Source organism: Chiloscyllium punctatum, chromosome 6, assembly GCF_047496795.1.
Source record: "Chiloscyllium punctatum isolate Juve2018m chromosome 6, sChiPun1.3, whole genome shotgun sequence".
Taxonomy (NCBI): domain Eukaryota; kingdom Metazoa; phylum Chordata; class Chondrichthyes; order Orectolobiformes; family Hemiscylliidae; genus Chiloscyllium; species Chiloscyllium punctatum.
In genome coordinates this window covers 67,366,741-67,386,667 of record NC_092744.1, presented here as the reverse complement: position 1 = coordinate 67,386,667, position 19,927 = coordinate 67,366,741, and the positions used below count along the sequence as shown (strand labels likewise).

The 19,927-nt window shown below is 39.6% G+C and overlaps 1 protein-coding gene across 1 annotated transcript in view; it reads right to left on the bottom strand.

Annotated features, from left to right (window-relative positions):
• Window positions 1-16,035, bottom strand: part of snorc (secondary ossification center associated regulator of chondrocyte maturation) — a 34,023-nt gene extending 17,988 nt beyond the window's left edge. Inside the window, exon 1 of the mRNA XM_072572854.1 lies at window positions 15,768-16,035. Within this exon, the coding sequence (XP_072428955.1) occupies window positions 15,768-15,840 (73 nt within the window). The 5' untranslated portion in view covers window positions 15,841-16,035. The remainder of the gene's footprint in view (window positions 1-15,767) is intronic.
• Window positions 16,036-19,927: the final 3,892 nt, after the last annotated feature.

The following is a 19,927-nucleotide window of genomic DNA, read 5'->3' as shown; positions in this document are numbered from 1 at the left end:
ACTCTTGACTCTGATCTCTAGCATCTGCAGTCCTCACTTTCTTCAAAGTCAAACCTGGTCCCACTAATATGAATTTCAAAGCCTATGGTAAGAACCAGGTGAGCCCGTAGACATATTATTTACAAGATTGAACAATATTGGGTGGCATGGTGCCTCAGTGTTAGCATTGCTACCACACAGCACCAGGGACCTGGTTTTGATTCCAACCTCAGGCAACTGCCTGTATGGAGTTTGCACATTCTTCCCATTCCTGTGTGGGTTTGCTCTGGTTTCCTCCCACAATCCAGAGATGTGCAGGTTAGGTGGGTTAGCCATGGGAGGTACAGGGCAGGTGGTGGAGGGAAAATGTTTTCCCTGGTTTGGAATCTAGGATCAAGGGACCCAGCTTTATGAAACAAGGAAGACTCTTCTGGACTGAGATTATGAAAGATTTCTTCAAAGGATCGTGATCTTGTGGCATTGTCTACCACAGAAGGCTATGGAGGCCAAGTTATTGAATATTTTCAGGAAAGAGGTGGATAAGCTTTTTTAGATTTGAAGGCATCAAGTGGTATGGGGAGAAAGCAGGAATATGACATTGATATAGAGGATCAGCCTTGATCAGACTGAAGAGAAAAGCAAGATCAAAGGGCCAAGTGGCTTATTCCTGTTCCTAGCCTCTGCTTCTATATTTCTAACAAAGGAAAAATGACGGTGAATGAGTTCCCAAAGGCAGAGCAATAGGGTGAATGCCAAAGCTAAGACACCAAATCACGCAATGAACCAGAGGGTACAATAGACAAAAGATCCATACAATTGACGGCAGCACAGTGGCTTAGTGGTTAGCACTGCAGCCTCACAGCACCAGGGTCCCAGGTTCGATTCCAGCCTTGGGCGACTGTCTGTGTGGAGTTTGCACATTCTCCCTGTGCATGCGTGGGTTTCCTCCAGGTACCTGTGCTCCACAGTCCAAAGATGTGCAGGTCAGGTGAATTGGCCATGCTAAATTGCCCATAGTGTTAGGTACATCATTCAGAGAGAAATGGGTCTGGGTGGGTTACTCTTCGGAGGGTCGGTGAGGACTTGTTGGGCTGAAGGACCTGTTTCCACACTGCAGGGAATCTAATCTAATCTAAAAAAAACACAACAGTTCTCTCCCAGAGAAGGTCTGTTTCCCAGGGATCTATTATCTAGTGAATGTAACACTCAAGCAGAGTCACATTAGTGGATTAGTGGTGCTGGAAGAGCACAGCAGCCCAGGCAGCATCCAACGAGCAGAGTCACATGTTTACAGAGTCACATTAGGTACACTCTCAGCAAGTGATCCTGGGAGTAGTGTGACATGACACAATAAGACAGCACTGATGTATCTGAAGTGGCATCTCACTGGAAGCCATGATGTGGAGGTGCCAGTGTTGGAGTGGGATGGACAAAGTTAAAAATCATACAACACTAAGTTATAGTTCCTGATGAAGGAGTAGCGCTCCGAAAGCTAGCACTTCCAAATACAACTGTTGGACTATAACCTGGTGTTGTGTGATTTTTAACTTTATCTCACTGGAAGATAGTATTCTGTTGTCAGATCCAGAATAATTAGAGCCAACCTGTATGGGCGGAACTTCGCCAGATGATATATGAAGGTCACATGGAATGGAGAATTATAAGTTCAGAGCCTGATCAGTCCTATACATGACAAATATCATCAAAGAGATATGGTGTCTATACACAACTAATACCAGAGATATAGAAATTCACAGCAGAAAGAGAATTTGATTTCAAATATTTCCAGACATTGGGAACTGATCCATACACTATCTAGAATGGTATCACATAGTTGCAATCTATTATTTAAAGTCCTCTTGTATCAACTAGGTGCTTCAACAATCAGGGTCATCAGCATGTTTTGCTTTCAAAGCACGGTTTCCTGGAAGAGAAATATGAGACAATGGAACCCAATAAATGTTCAGAGAATTGAAGGAATTTGTTGCGCAGCGTGGGTTAAGCATCATTCCCTCATCATCACATGAGCTAAGGGGCATGGTTTCTCAAAAAACATGTCCAGATGATTGAGACAATCCTCGTACAGTGTTGAGAGACAAAGGAGATCCAAACTTTGTCTTGTTGTCATTCCAAATATACCTTACAAGGCCAATGTGAAACCACCCATAGAACTAAATACCAGGCAGTCCAAGTTTGCCAAGCAAGATATGTTGTGGGAACAGTCAAGAGAAATAAGACAACTCACAGATGTCCTAGTAGAAGGTTACCTCAGATTACAATGGGACCTTGAACAGACAGGCTGAGTGGCAGATGGCATTTAATTTAGATAAATGTGAGGAGCTTCAATTTGAAAAAGCACATCAGAGCTGGACTTATACACCTAATAGTAAGGTCCTGGGGAGTATTGTTAAATAAAGAGACCTTGGAGTGCAGGTTCATAGTTCCTTGAAAGTGGAGTCGCAGGTAGATAGGATAGTGAAGGCGGTGCAGGGTATGCTTTCTTTTACGGGGCAGAGCACTAATTATAGGAGTTGGGAGGTCATACTGCAGCTGTACAGGACATTGGTTAGTCCACTTTTGAAACACTGCTTGCAATTCTGGTCTTCTTCCTATTGGAAGGATGTTGTGAAACTTAGAGTCATGGAGATGTACAACACAGAAACAGACCCTTCGGTCCAACTCATCCATGCTGACCAGATATCCCAACCCAACCTAGTCCCACCTGCCAGCACCTGGCCCACATCCCTCCAAACCATTCCTATTCAGATACCCATCCAGATGCCTTTTAAATGTTGCAATTGTATCAGCCTCCACAAATTCCTGTGGCAGCTCATTCCATACATGTACCACCCTCTGCGTGAAAACGTTGCCCCTGAGGTCTCTTTTATATCTTTCCCTCTCACCTAAACCTGTCCTCTGGTTCTGAACTCCCCTAACCCAGGGAAAAGACTTTGTCTATTTATACTATCTCCGCCCCTCATTACTTTATAAACCTCTATAAGGTCACCCCTCAGCCTCCGACACTTGAGGGAAAACAGCCCCAGCCTGTTCAACCTCTCCTGTTAGCTCAAATCCTCCAACCATGGCAACATTCTTGTAAATCTTTTCTGAACCCATTCAAGTTTCACAACATCTTATCAGTCATCGCGTTACCTGTGAACATCTGCCCCCAATCAGCTTTTGAAAGTTCTTGCCTAATACTGTCAAAATTGGCCTTTCTCCAATTTAGAACTTCAACTTTTAGATCTGGTCTATCCTTTTCCATCACTATTTTAAAACTAATAGAATTATGGTCTCTGGCCCCAAAGTGTACGCCCACTGACACCTCAGTCACCTGCCCTGCCTTATTTCCCAAGAGTCGGTCAAGTTTTGCACCTTCTCTAGTAGGTACATCCACGTACTGAATCAGATTTTTTTCTTGTACACACTTAGCAAATTCCTCTCCATCTAAACCCTTAACAGTATGGCAGTCCTAGTCTATGTTTGGAAAGTTAAAATCCCCGACCATCACCACCCTATTATTCTTACAGATAACCGAGATCTCATCACAAATGGGTTTCTCAATTTCCCTTTGACTATTAGGGGGATCTATGATATACTCCCAATAAGGTGATCATCCCTTTCTTATTTCTCAGTTCCACCCAAATAACTTCCCTGGATGTATTTCCAGGAATATCCTCCCTCAGTACAACTGTAATGCTATCCCTTATCAAAAAGGTCACTCCCCCGTCTCTCTTGCCTCCCTTTCTGTCCATTTGTATCCTGGAACATTAAGCTGCCAGTCCTGCCCATCCCTGAGCCACGTTTCTATAATTGCTTTGATATCCCAGTCCCATGTTCCTAACCATGCACCGAGTTCATCCGCCTTCCCTGTTAGGCCCCTTGCATTGAAATAAATGCAGTTTAATTTATCAGTCCTACTTTGTTCTCTGCTTTGTCCCTGCCTACCCTGACTATTTGACTCACTTTTGTTCTCAACTGTACCAGTCTCAGGTAGATCTCTTTCCTCACTATCTCCCTGGGTCCCATCCCTTCCCTCCACCTTACTAGTTTAAATCCTCTTGAGGCAACTCTAGCAAATCTTCCTGTTAGTCCCCTTCCAATTCAGGAGCAACTTGAAAGAGTTCAGAAAAAAATTATAAGAATATTACCAGAGTTGAAGGATTTGAGCTATAGGGAGAGGCTGAATAGGCTGGGGCTGTTTTCCCTGGGGTTTCAGAGGCTGAGACGTGGCCCTATGAAGGTTTATAAAATCATGAGGGGCATGGATAGGATAAATAGACAAGGTCTTTTCTCTGGGGTGGGGGAGTCCAGAACTAGAGAGCATAGGTTCAGAGTGAGAAGGGAAAGATTTAAAAGGGGCCCAAGAGGGCAACCTTTTCACACAGAGGGTGGCGCATGAATGAAATGAGCTGCCAGAGGAAGTTGAGGAGGCTGGTACAATTGCAACATTTAAAAGGCATCTGGATGGGTATATGAATAGGAAGGGTTCAGAGGTATATGGGCCAAGTGCTGGCAAATGGGACTAGATTATATTAGGATATCTGGTCAGTATGGATGAGTTGGACCAAAGGGTCTGTTTCAGTGCTGTATGCCTCTACGACTTCAATAAACATATTAAGTCATTGCACATGTACAGGATCCAATCCTGAGAATCTAGATAGCGTTGTTGCTCAAGCAGAAACTCCAAAGCTTTGCATCTGACCAAAGAGGTCAGCAGATGAGAGGAAACTGAGTCTGTACTTGACCTACATTCTAGCTGGTAATGAAGAAAAGGTCATTAGCAACACCATTGACAACACATGAACAACATGAACAACACAGCCACCAGGCAATGCAAGATCAACAACATTGTTAATAACATCAGGAGCAAGATATAAAACATCATCTGAACAGTGTGCCAAATTATCACAAGGGCAGTGTATATCGAATCCACAAATCAGAGGCCCATATCAGACAATGTTTTTGAGAAAGGAATACAAAAGATTTTTTAACGCAGTTAGTTTAATTATTAAAGTCAGTTGTTAATCTTTCATTTAATCACGAGATGTACAGAAACATTAATGACTGTAACAGTTATATTGATATATCTAAAGCACATATCTCTGGATATGAGGCCATTTTTAATGTGAGCCAAGTTGGCACACGACCATGTTCTGGGACTGAGCACATGTGATCACGTTCTGGCACTCATTACTTCCATCAGTAATGCCTTCCAAAAGAACCCAAAGACAGGCATCATGTTATTAGACCTCTCCTATGATAGAGTGCAGCACACTGGTCTGCTTCGAAACCTGCCCAGAGTCATGAGAGTTATTGAAATGTTTCTTCTCAACAGGTGATTTCCGGTCCAGCTTAGACAAAGAAGAAGTGCATGAAGAAGATTGACTGATAGACTAACGCCATGGGCTAAATGCTAGCCCCAACACTGTGCAACATACACAGCAACATCCATATCTGACATGTTCCTCTATGCTGTTGACATCAATTGTGCCACTCAAGGTGTATACTCTTGCTCTCTAGACTAGACTAGACTAGACACAGTTGATAAACTATTGTAACCATATGATGTCTCACATTGAACCCCTGTAAAGCCATGTCCAGTGCAGTCCATCTCCACAATGTCAGTACCAAAGAATAATCACATATCTACGCTGATGGTCTGAGACTAAAGTGAGATTCCAATCGAACACACAATGAAATGACACTAGCTCTTCAAGGAACAAAGAGCAAATGTCAAAAACAGAAACAACTCATTAACCTAACTTGCTCGATACAAATGAAGTGATGTTTTGCCTCTGGAGATCTGCATTCACTAAATAAATTTGATTGTTAGATAGAGACATTTCTTTTAAATAAAGAGGGATGCTATCTTGCTATGCTATTCAAAATGAGTAAGGAGCTAAATTGTTATGCATATATATATACACCGAAGTATACAGAATGCCACATTACTTCTTACTACAGTCAGTGTACTGAACAAACAATGTGTCATTCCACAGGACATGGCGCGATCTGGAGAATAATTGATGTCAGCTCCTTTATCTGCATAAAACAGTGTGATTATTTCAAACTTCTGGAAACATTACAACCATTTTTAGTTGGTAAGACTCACTAGGGGTTGTGTGGGCTAGTAACAGTGATTTGTCTTGAATGGAAAACATTTATTTTTATAAAAACAAAGGTGAGAGGCATGTTGACTATTTTTCTCCAGATTTCATTTCAAATATGGAATAGAACAGTCTTTGTGGTGTTATGGTCTTAACCGTTGTCACTTGTTCTGACAAGGTGAAAGACCCTCAAATAGGAGTACTGCCATTCGCAAAATAATGGAACTGGCCATTTGGAACAAGCTTTTTGACTGTCTACATGAAATAATCTTTTCAGTGGCAGGCAGTACAACTTCTGATGGAGAAAAGATGATCTGCTATACAAATGAAGGCAGTGCGTATCCACAGTCCATAGGAGGTTGAGAGGTGATTTTATAGAGTTTATGAAATCATGAGAGTTATAGATAGGGTTGGGAATTTCAAGACTAGGGGGCAGATTCTTTAAGGTGCGAGGAAAGAGATTTTAAAATGAGGGGCAATGTTTTTTTCTACACAGAGTAGTTCGCATGTGGAATGAACTTCCTGAGGAAGTAGTGGATGTAGGCATAGTTACAGCATTTAAAATACACTTAGATAAATAACATGAATAGGCTAGGGATATGGGCCAGGACAGGCGGGGGGGCTAGTTTAGTTTGGGATTATGATTGGCACAGACTGGTTGGACTGAAGTGACTGTTTCTGTGCTGTATGTTTCTATGACTGTGACTCTATGAAAGAAAATGGTGTGACAGGGCCACACTTACTAGGCCTTATGCCAGAGGAGGTCATTCAATTCAACGTAGTAGAGGTCAATTCTGATCAGTTCCTTCACTGAGTGACACTAATACTACCAAAGGCCAGGTTTGGGAGAAGTGAGGGAGAAGATGGCATAAAGAGATAGCTTTTACCAGAAACCAAGGCAAGAAACTTGAAACATCCAATCCAAACACTGGTACACAACTGGTACTCAGCAACAATTGACCCGAAAGTGAACAAGAGCATGATGCAACTCACTAAAGCCAAGATTATCCACTGGTAAGATGAAAGGTGAACAGACATTACTGAGAAGTGTCACTATTATCTGGGTTTAATGTATTACATATGCAGAGTGGAATTTAGGAAACTTAGAAAGAAACACACTATCAATTCTACACATATGACATCTAGAATATAAATCATTTTGAGAATTGATTAGCAATATGGAGAAAAACCCAGGAGTTTAATTCAGATAAAGGTGAGGTGCTGCGTTTTGGAAAAGCAAATCAGGGCAGAACTTATACAACTAATGGTAAGGTCCTGGGGAGTGGTGCTGAACAAAGAGACCTTGGAGTGCAGGTTCATAGCTCCTTGGAAGTGGAGTCACAGGTAGAAAGAGTAATGAAGAAGGCAGGGTTGGAGGGTTTGAGCTATCGGGAGAGGCTGAATACGCTGGGGCTGTTTTCTCTGAAGCGTCAGAGGATGAGGGATGACCTTGTAGAGGTTTATAAAATAATGAGGGGCATGGTTAGGAAAAATAGACAAAGTATTTTTCCCAGGGTAGGGGTGTCCAGAATGAGAGGGCATATGTTTAAGGCGAGGTGGGAATAATTTAAAAGGTACCAAAGAGGCAACTTTTTCACAGAGGGTGGTGTGTGTGTGGAATGAGCTGCAAGAGGAAGTGGAGGAAGCTGAGAGAATTACAGCATTTAAAAGGCATCTGAATGGGTATATGAATAGGAAGGGTTTAGAAGGATATGGGCTAAATACTGGCAAATGGGACTAGATTGGGTTAGAGTATCTGGTCAGCATGGACGAGTTGGAGCGAAGGGTTTGTTTCTGTGCTGTACAACTCTATGACTTTGTGACATTTGGTTCCATCTTATAACTGGGACAGAGCAAAGAAAAAGGTCACCAAAAAAACTCTCTTTTGGCACTAATCTTCCTTGTGCTTTCGCCTGGAGGTACCCCACTGTACAAAGGGTAATAAAAGAGAGTCAGAAGGGGAAATTAGCAGATTAAAAATGGACAAAATAATTGCAGGCTACCTGGCATGCTGTCAGTTTTTCCTTCTTATTTTTAGTGCAGACATGTAAACCGAGTTGTTTATCTGTTTGTTCAGTCCAGCTGCGAACCAGAATGAAAGACTGGGTGACAAAAGCAGGTCTGTCCAAATTCCTGGCAAAGGCTGTCTAACATCTTGAAGCTAGATTCCTCAGTACAGGCTGGAAACCTCAACATATTTCACACTCACACAGTGGCCATCAGATGCAGAACTAGAAAAACAGAGGCTCAGTTCTGCTGATCTTGAACTCAGTGTAGCATGAGACGTCTGAAACCAAGAATGTTAAAATTACCAAAGCACAGTTGGTACTTCTATACACTTCCCAAAAGAAAATATACTTACAATATATGCTAGTCTGAGTAAATCAGATTCAACCTGAAGGCTGGAAACATACTAGAATATGTGGGCCCCCTTCCTGTGTATTCAGCTAACCCACATAGCCCTTTCTCCAATGATCCACCTCATCCCAAAAAGTCCAAAAGTTTCCCAAACTGCTTTGCTTGTCCCACAGTAAACAGTTTCACCAATGCTAACTTTCAGCAACTTCAATACCCTGACTGTACATTTCAGCCCTTGCTAGACTTCCCGCCAAATAGAGATTTTCCTTTGTACATGGGCTGACGTCTTTATGGGCAACTTGATTTAACCAGATATTTGAACCTCTCAGACAACAAAAAGAATTTAGTAAAACATTCTACCAGGCTAGAAATTTCTATTTCCAGGGTCTGTCCTTGCAATAGAAATCTGACGATTATATTTGCAGTGTTTGAAGTGATGTGTCAGAAGACAGTATAAAAATTGGTCCATTCCACGCCAGATAATTAAGTATCTATTAAAATATAAAAGCGGCCAAGCATTTGACGGCTCCATTGTGTTACTGTAGCTGAAAAAGTAGTACTCACAAGGTGAATTTTCATCCCTGAACTTGAATACTACTGAATGGTAAAACACCACTTTTCACATCTTTGAAAGTTTTTTTTTCCTTGAAACACGACCGGTGAACTGTGAAAATGTTCCTTTTGTATCTTTTCATTTCCCTCTTAAACAGATTCCCCATTATCCAGATGACCTTCTCTCCTCCTGTCCTGAAACTAGCAGTGAAAGATGGAGTCTACCTATACAGATCCTGGGAGCCTCTAGTATCTTGACCATCCCTTTGTTTGAACTTAGACATGGAAATTTTCAAATGCAACTTTGAGTGTTACCTGAGTATCAAAGTTCTTAACACTGAGTTTGCATTAAAAAAAAAATTGCCTGAGAGTTTAAAACAGTGATCAAACCAAAGAAAGGCTGAACCCTTTGTTTTAATGCTGTTTCCTAAAGTTTGCAAATCTGATTCACATTCTTTGCATTGGAAAGGTCTTCAGGTCAGGAAAACAATAACTCGGCAAATCTCCACAAGGACTGTGAATAATGGCTACAGTTATTTTGCAGCTACATGTCTCTTAACGTAGAGTGTGAAGTATAACCAACAAATGAAATAATATACTCACTGCAAATTCCATGCAGATATCTAAGAATATAGCTACAAATAATTACTATGTGTATATGCTTGAAGATCTGTGCTGAGCTCTGCTGTTCAAGTAGCCTAGTGGATAGCACTGTTGCCTCACAACACAAGGGACCCAGGTCTGATACCACCCTCGGGCGACTGTCTATGTATGGTTTGCACATTCTCCCTGTGTCTGCATGGTTTTCTTCTGGTTTCCTACCATTGTGTAAAGATTAGGTGGATCGTTCATGCTCAGTTGCCCTTAGTGCCCAGGCATTTGCAGGCTCGGTCGATCAACCATGGGAAATACAGTCACAGGTGTATTTTTCCAATATTGACTCTCAGGGATAGAGTAGAGTAAGCCTGAGTCTGGATGGGAAGCTCTTCAGGAGAGTCAGTATGGACTTGATGGGCTGAAAGGCCTGCTTCCACACTGTAGGGATTCTATTATCCTAACACCTCAATTCAATGAAGCAAGGAGTGAGATTCCATTTTGTCCCAATATTAAAATACAGTATTCTGTAAACATTTAAAGAAAATCAAGCATATTGTTAGGCACATGGGTGGCCTCATCTTGGGCTGGATTTCTATGCATTTGGTGCAAACTCATGACAGCTTCAGATGCTGCTGACCTGCACATGTTCAGGCATCAGGTCAGGGTCAGGTTTAGAGATTGCTGACAGCTTTTGCTTTAATGTGTCCTGAAACTATTCACACATGCATGAAAGAAAGTTAAAAATATGATCTACCTGAAATTGTTTGTTAATGTTATCACAGAATCCCTACAGTGTGAAAACAGGCCATTTGGCTCAACAAGTCCACACCAACCCTCTGCAGAGTATCCCACCAGATCCATTCCCCTACCGTATTACTCTCCATTTCCCCTGACTAATGCTCCTAACCTACACATCCCTGAAAACCACAGGCAATCAAGCTTGACCAATTCACCAATGCACATCTTTAAGACTGTGGAAGGAGACCAGAGCACCCGGAGGAAACCCATGCAGACATGCAAGCTCCACACTGACAGTCACCCAGGTTGGAACCTATCCCTGGTGCTGTGAGGCAGCAGTGCTAACCACTGAGCAATCATTTATGTTTAGCTTTGAACATCTAAAAAAAATACTTGTACATGCTTTAATGCAGGAATACGATTTTAACCTGTGAAAAGTTATGCCAGTAAATTACTATAAACACAACCGTCACGAAAAGCAAGCACCTGCAGATGCTGCAAATCTGAAATGAAAACAAAGGGTGGTGAAATAATCAATAGATCAGGCAACATCTGTGGAGAGAGAAACAGAGTAAGCATTTCAGTTTGATGGTGTTACATTATACCTGGAAGATATTAGGAAAGTAGTTATTATTAGTGGGTGGCACGGTGGCACAGTGGTTAGCACTGCTGCCTCACAGCGCCTGAGACCCGGGTTCAATTCCTGCCTCAGGTGACTGACTGTGTGAAGTTTGCACGTTCTCCCCGTGTCTGCATGGGTTTCCTCCGGGTGCTCCGGTTTCCTCCTACAGTCCAAAGATGTGCAGGTCAGGTGAATTGGCCATGCCAAATTGCCCGTAGTGTTAGGTAAGGGGTAAATGTAGGGGCATGGGTGGGTTGCGCTTCGGCGGGACGGTGTGGACTTGTTGGGCTGAAGGGCCTGTTTCCACGTTGTAATGTAATCTAATCTAATCTAGTTTTTTAAGCAAGTGCAGATCTATAGAAAAAGGGACAAATATAGAACAAAGATGAAATAAAATCAGAAAATACTGGAAGCTTTTCAAGAACTTCAAAGAGAAGGAAACTATGAAACAAGAGGAACATTATGTGCTAGGGTGGAAGGGAGTCGTGATTAAATGACAAAAATGATAATTGTGCAGGGCAAAAGGTAGTGATGACAAATCTAGACAGAATGGAGAAATACAAATGATTACAGCAGAACAGCAGAGGAAAGACACATGTAAACTCTAGCAATGTTCAAGAATGTGACAGGTGAAAGGTAAATAGACCCCATAGCTAAACATTCCATCAAGCCCAGAACCTCCTGTAATTCCAGTGGCTCTGACACAGAGATTCTCCAATCCAACATCTGCTGGCTGAAATAAAAATTGGAGCAGTGGTTAAGGTCTAGCACTTTGCCTTGGAAAAAAAAATCATTGCCTGTTTGTAGTTTATTTCCCCACTCCTTGGCCCAATATGCCTTTCAAACACCTCCATCCCCAAACTTCCCAGATCAACCAACAGGTAATTCCATCTAATTTTCAGGTACAGACAATTCGTTGTTTTATCTATGAATGGTACCAAAATGAAGGGTTTTAGATAAGAGGAAAATTTAGAGAAATTGAGCTTATTCTCCCTGGAGTAGAGAAGATTAAGAGGTAACTTTATTGAGGGGTTCAAAATTATGAACAGCTTTGATAAAGGAGGATAATTTGTTCCACTAGTTGATATGTCAGTAAGCAAGGGGTCACAATTTCAAGATTATCAGCAAGAGAGCTAGAAGTGAAATGAAGAGAAACATTTTTTCTCAGAGTTGTAAGGATTTGAAATGCGCTGCCCAAGAGTGTGGTAGAGGGCAGATTCCATAACTTTCAAAAGAAAGCGAAACATACATTTGAAAATGACTAGTTTAGCAGGTGAGAGAATGGGGCAAGTTACGTAGTTCTTTCAGAAGCCTGTACAGTCACAATGAGTCAAATAGTCTCCTGTACTGTAAAATTCTATGGTTCTATGTAACAGATATGATGAACTAAACTTTCAAATTCTTGATGTGTAGGTGTTGGCACATTGACTTGCTATTGGGGCTGTTGTAATTTTCCAATATTAATTCTCAGAATGCGCAGAGCATTGCAAGAGAAACAAAACTGGTACAGTGAGAAAACATCCAATTCCCACATCATTGGCAGCATCAGCTCTCCAAACATCCATGTTGCTTTTCTAACTGCCTGCATTATTATGTAGCATTGAATGGCTGGGACAAAATTCTGGAGCTGTCTCCTAAACAGCACTGCAGAACTACCTACAATAAATGGACTGCAACAGTTCAAGAGGCAGCTCACCACCACTTTCTCAGGGGCAACTTGGGATGAGCCAGTCATGCCCTCCTCCCTCGAATGGATTAAAAAAATCAAAACACTTTGTATTCAAAGTAAAATAATCAAAACATGGTTTGAAATTGCCTAGAGATGGTTTGTGGAATGGTATGCCACTGTCCTTCAATTATTCAAAGTAGAATTGTTATATTCTGCATAAATGAACAGATGTGGACTTGTTTTTCAGCTTGTTTCACCAATGTCAATTGATGCAGTCATGAATTTTTTTAAAAAAGCACCATTCAAGCAACCAACCATTTCTGCTCTCAAAAACACAGGAAAAGGGAAGAGTTGAATCATACCCTTCACATCTGTGTTGGCCAGGCTGAGAAATAAATATAATACGTGTATAAGTAAGAAACACTCCTGGGAAAACTTAAAATTGTAATTGACTTCAAATGTTGCTTTTTATAAATCTTTCTCACAAACTGTCTCTCCCTCAGGAACATTCTTACCAAGATTCAGACATTGCTGGGAAGTCAAAAGGCACAAAAGAATCAATGCTGCAAAACAACTTTGTATTCAGGAAGAGAGTGTGTGGCCAGTCTATCATTTCCCATTGATCCCTATATATTCTAAAGAACATTGCTGGTTTGCAACTAGAATGTGTGCCCTTCCTAAACAATTTTTTGTACTTCATGATTTTCTGCTGTGATTAATTCTTTGTTTCGTTAATCAAAATTCCCAATATTATCACATGAAAATTAACTTTACCCACCAAACGAATTTCCAATTATAATAATTGTATCTATATTTTTGTAAAATTTTGATTCATAAGGTCTATTATGTAGGACATTATGCAACATCCCAAATATTTTCAATATTAGAATAAACCTTCCCTTCTCCCCGGGGTTGAAATTTAATGCTGAATGAGTGTCTTGATAAAGTTTTAGAGAGGAGATGAAATTTGAAGGAGGGCTGGGAGATATATATAGCAATAAGATAAAATCAGAGGAGTCATAGGGTAGAGTAGATGTATACAATATAAGTCAGACTAAGATGAGTTAGTGCGCATATGTGTAAATACCTATCAGATGGTAACAGCATGGCAGGAGGAACACAAAAATATTTTCTTGATCAGTTTGCAGTCTATTAAGAAAGGAAAAAGTACTGGATCCAATTATTGTGAATGAAATGAGACAGACAGAGACTGCTTCAATGGTGAAGCATTTGGAGAACAGTGATCATAATGGGCCTGCATTTTCTGAACAGTGGTGAAGTAAAGATGAAGACAGCTTCCCAAAAAGATCTAGTGAACTCTGCGCCATGGATTTTTCCTTTACTGTTATTAATTTCATTCTGGCATCGACCATGGTAAATCTCTGGTGTCCTGCCACACTGACATAACAAAGCAAGCTAAACAGGCAATCATCTGAAAAATCTCACAAACAAAAACCAGGAAATAACAAGTAGTTTTATTTATTTACTGTTAACATTCTTACAGGAGGGGAAATAAAGCTTCTGACATATGTATGGGATTAAAGTAGAAGCTTTAATATTGTAAACTAAAATAGAAATTCTAAACATCCATGAAATTGTTAGTATTGAATGAAGAAATATGACATTCTATAAATATAAAATTAACTTTCCAGGGCTAGAAAGGTTCTTCAATACCAGTTATAACTCTGTAAAGGTAAAAACACTATTACATCTCATTCAAAGACAGTATGCAATAAAGGATAGCTCCTAGAAAGCATGGCAAGGACAACATGGACACAATTGTTTCCCTTTTGTGCTGTTATATTCTACCATAACATTCTATATAAAGCTACTTCTCCTTCTTCTTAACCATTCAGAATTTGACAGGCAATGCACATTCAATATTAGCAGGCCAGGGCAGAGCAGATACCATTAAGCATTGCACATGCCATGTAAAGATATGAGGTAAAAACAATGGCTGCAGATGCTGGAAACCAGATTCTGGATTAGTGGTGCTGGAAGAGCACAGCAGCTCAGGCAGCATCCAAGGAGCTTCGAGCTGAGTAGTTTTCAGTTCCATTTGAAATCAAGTTGTGCCAATCCAGAGATTAAGTTTTATAAAATATCATCTTATGGCAAACTATACTGCATGCACGGTTTGCATACAAGGAGGGTGCACCTAGTTTATGAAGGAGTGAGAATTTAGATTAGTTTTACTTCTTTAATTATATTTCAGAGCAATAGACTTGAGGAATAAGAAGAAAAAAATAACTTCTTCCAACTAAAAAAATGTTTTTAACTCCAGCTTCAGTCTTCATAGCTTTCCTTCTTTGTGGTTTTCTGTAGCAGCTAATCATTCATGATTATATCAAAGCTGTATTCTGTTCCTATTTGGCCACCATTCCCAGGGCTTTAAATACTTGAGTGAGAAAGTTTAATTCAGGAGAGTTTGAAATATTTCCAAATGGCAATGAAACTGGCAAAACATATCTTCAGCGATGATTCAGATCTGTATTTAAGTTTGTAGCTCGGCTTAATCCCTTGAACTTATTTGAAGATGCTATACAGAAAATCAATGTCACTTTTTTTAAAAATGTACTGTAAAATATCAAATAAACTTTTAAAGTCATCTACAGTATTGGGAGTATGGGAGCAATTTTCTCCTGCAGATTTTGTTTAAAGTTAGCCAGTTCATTCCCTCTTAAAAATACCTTTCACAAATACTGTTTTTAAAGGAACTTCTCAGTTTATTAAAGATTGAAATATCTCAATGTAAATTGCTAAAGAATTTTAAAACATAAGATTTCTAGCTGTGCAATTAATAACTTCCTATGTGTATAAGCAGCTACAAACGTGCACCCAGCCCTAAATCCTGCTGTTGTAAAGCTACTAGCATTGAGTATAGTCTGTGGAGTTGAGATGTAGGTGCCAGAGCAACTGCCTGGAAAAAGATTTTTATTTTTGCACTCTCTTATGTAACTGTATAATTTCCTGCATTAAGTGAAACATTTACTACGATCACATGTACATACAAAAAAATATATATTAGAGCTGAGACTATAGGAACCTTGATCAATGCACTAATACAAAAAGAGAACTGAAGATGGTACTAGTTGCATCACCTAGATAATTCAATACATCAGAAATGGAATAATAATCCTACCTGATAGTGCTATCAGAATGGTGGTCCCTAAAATAGCCCATGGAAGCAGGTTCCAACGTCTGCACTGGGCCATTTTGTTTCGGAGAGTGAAACTATCTGATGTCTTGTGTGGTCAAAGTAGTTTTAAAAAATGTGATCTGGGAGATGCTTGCTTCTGACACATACAAGGGAGCCTTTCTACACTGCACCAAAAAGAGCACTGAGCATCTAAACCCATAACCCTAGCTGAAGCCCACACCTACCTCCCACATACCAGACAAGTATGTTGATAAATGAAGTAAAAGGAAATTATGGCATGCTATTTGGCTGATTTCCTACAAAGCTCTTAATATCTTCTCCTCTGTAGTGGTGTAGAAGAGATTTCAAGTTGGATTAAACTGAATTATAAATAGTGAATTATTTTATTTTAATGTCTCCTGTACACAATACTGTTTACTGTAAAATATAAAAGTAAGATCACTTGCCTTACTATCAGCATTAATGCCCTGTGCCCCACATCCTTGCATTACTGTCTTGTGTGCATAATTGACAGAAGCATTTAACAATTAACCTGTTCTTGCAACAGTTTGTTTTCTCTTAAAATTGAAAATCAGTGTCATTTAGTGTTTTTCCTTCTTTCATGTAGCTCAGTAACCCATCTAAAGTTGAACGCTAAGAGCTGTTCCTTTACAAACATCAACAAGCCACATTATTTACATTACCTAAGCTCCAGATACACAAGGATTATTGTAATGCTTATTTTGTACATAAATTGAGCAATATTCATGCATACTAGTGCCATTCTAGTGCTACAAATTATTTTAGTCTCATTTCTAAGCCTGGAGTTTAATTATATTTATGCTACTTGGAAGAGATTTAATTCTCAGCCTTAAGTTTGTGTATCTTTGGTCTCAAATTGCTAACATGAATAAGTCACGGGGGTGGACGAAAATATATAAAAGAACATTTAAGTTTTGCTCTCCACATTTTCAGTTTAGCATTTGCAAGATTATTGTTCAAAACTGTGTTTCAAAATTCCTGTCATCTTCCGCAGAAGGGAGATAGGAGAAATAAACGGGTGCTTATAATAATATCCTCAGTTTCAATTTTCTGGACCAAAGTTTGTTGTACTTTCCTGACCAGTGTTGATTCAGCCCTAAAAACAGATCTATTCTGGCGAGTTGAAACTGAATTTTAATCTCTCTTTAAAGTCTTAGTTAAATACACAGTTGCTGAAAATATAATGATGTTAACATCTTCCTCAGTGGAATGGACCAAAACAGGGAGATAAACAGGACAGATCATATTCTACCACCCACTTTACCCACCCCACCACTTACCTTGACAGTGAAACACAATTTCTTTTTTAATTAAGTTGTGACCTGAGTGAGTGGGGTATCAAATGAAAATAGCCTGTTAAAGGCTGAGTTTGTTTTCATCGGAGTTTAGAAGAGTAGGAGTGACTTGATTGAAGTGTATAAGATCTTGAATGGTTTTTAACAAGAAAGATATAGAAAGGACGTTTCCTCTTGTGGGTCAATCCGGAACTAGAGGATGCTGTTTAAAAATCTGAGCCATGCTTTTAGGACAGAGATGAGGAAATTAATTTTCTGTCGGAAGGTTGAGAGACTTTGGAGCTCTGTTCCCCCGAAGACAGTAGAAGCACGGTAATTGAATATTTTTAAGATGGAAATAGATGGCTTCTGTTACAGAAGGTAATGAAAGATTATCTAGAGTAGACAAGAATGTGGAATTCGAAACACAAACAGATCAGCCACTGTCTTATCAAATGCTAGAGCAGGCTCAAGGGGCCAAATGATCTACTGTTTCTATTTAATCAGTCCATATGATCAACTTAACAACACAAATAGTCATATTTTAAAATTGCTAAATTAACTTCAAGTAAATGACTAACAATTCACTCAGCCCTTGCTACAGTATTATATTCAGACTGTCATTTGCCTGTATTATAATGGGACATTGAATAGTAAGACAACAAAATTAATAATACCTTTAAAATGCAAATAGACACATATCAACTGAGATTGACAATTTTAATGACGCAAACAAAGATCCAATTGTGTGTGTTAAATTACTGGTGAAACAAGACACTTTGTGTAAAACATTAAATTCAACACAGATATGACCTCCTAGATTCAGGTCACTGAGTACAAAGAGCAAGAATTGAAACACAATATGAGGAGGAAGTAATCTCACTGTTTCCAATTTTGATAGCACTTATTAAAATAAAGGCATTTCTTTCTTATACAATTGCGAATGGGTATTATTATGATCCCTGTATAGACTGATCACTTCTAAAAAGAGATTTGAATTCCCAGTTACCAGCTCAAAGGATCACACAAGAAAAACTTATATTTTAAGACTAGTAGTGTAATGAACACAATAAGATCAACATTAAATGAACATGAAGAAGGTTTGACCAGCCATAATCTTATTGAATGGCAGAGCTGGCTTAAGGGATCAGTTGGCTTATTCCTGTTCCTATTTCTTATGGCCTTATGGTCTCATTATTTAATAGGCAACTCATACACTAAAGTGCAAGATAGATTAACCAATTACAACCAACAATTTAATGCTGTACGTATGCATTGTACTGCATTCTCTGCAGAATAGTAGTCTTTAAAGTAACACAGCCAAAGTTATTCCAAGCTTCGAATGAGCTCACCTCTCCCATCATAACATTCAGGGGCCATCAAAAATTGTTTCTCCGAGTTTTGCAAGTCCCAGAACTGATTGCCAGCAGCAAAGCCAATTTTGTTGACCCCTTTAATGGGCCATACCAGAGCAAATGAGATATCCCATGTGCTTTTGGGGAAATGTTAGGATGACAATCCCTATAGGAACTGGGTTTCACTGACTGGGGATACATGCTAAAGTATATTTCTGGCAATAAATGACCTTGTGATCCATTTATCTTAAAGGTACACAAAAGAACAGCAGGTTCACTTCTAATTATATTGTTGAGAGTGTGGTTCAGTTTCAAGCAGAGTTTTTTGAGAGCTTTTGGGAGTTTTTTTTGGCTTAAAGCAAACTAAAGTGAAGAAAGCAGCTCTTTCAAGAAGGATTCAGTTGAATTTGTGCAGGAAATGTGAAACAAAGTGCAGATCCTTATAGGGGTCAGGGAGATGTGGGGATTAATGAAATCTGTGGCTAAATCAGACAAGAACTGCAATAACATTTTACGTGGCACCTCATTGACTGCCTTGTGGAAACCCAAATACTCTATATTTACTGGTTCCCCCCCTAATGCACTGTGCATGTTATATTCTCAAAAAACAATTTGAGGAGCAGCAAATTTGTCAAACATGATTTCTCTTTTACAAAACTATGTTGATGTTGTTTTCATTATGTTTTTCTAGATGTCCTGCTATGCATCTCTCTCTGGTTTTTAACTGAGATATTATATTGACTATTTTTCTGCCTATTTGAATCCTTCCAGAATCCAGTGAGTTTTGGAATTTTGCGACAAATGTCTGCATGTCAGGTACAGGCCATTAGGTCCTGGTGGCTGGTCACCTTTGCTCTCAAAAGTTGGTTAAGTAGCTGTCGCTCACGACAGAAACTACTAGATTATCTGTCTATTCATTACCACCCTACTTAACCATTATTTTTGGGGTGTTTATCGTATCATTCACCACGAAGGGATGGCTTAAATTATGTCATCTCCATTTCAAATCTCCAGTTACGTCTACCAAGGGACCCAAACTTACTTAAACCTCATTTGCTTTACATACCAGTATGGATTTTTGCCATTGTTTCTTATATTTCTTGACAATTTACTTTCATAATAAATTTTCTCCATCTCTATTAGGATTTTAGTCATTGACTCCTCATTCCTAAAAAATCCCAATCCTCTGGCCTGCCACTAGTTTTTACTATTTTGTTTGTTTTTGTTTTGGATTGGATACTCTCCTTGACCACCTTTGTTAACCATTAGGTGGTTAACTCTCTTCACCAAGTCCCTCTTTTGACTAGAATAAATTTTCGCTGAACGTTACAAAATATTTGCTTAAACGTCTTCCCGCTGCTCATCCAGTGACTTTTCTCTTACCCCATTTTCACACCCACTTTCAACACCTCTCTCTTCACATCTTTGTAAATTTATTTAAGTTGAGACAACTGGTTTAAGGCCAGAGTTGCTCTGTCTCAAACTGAATTTG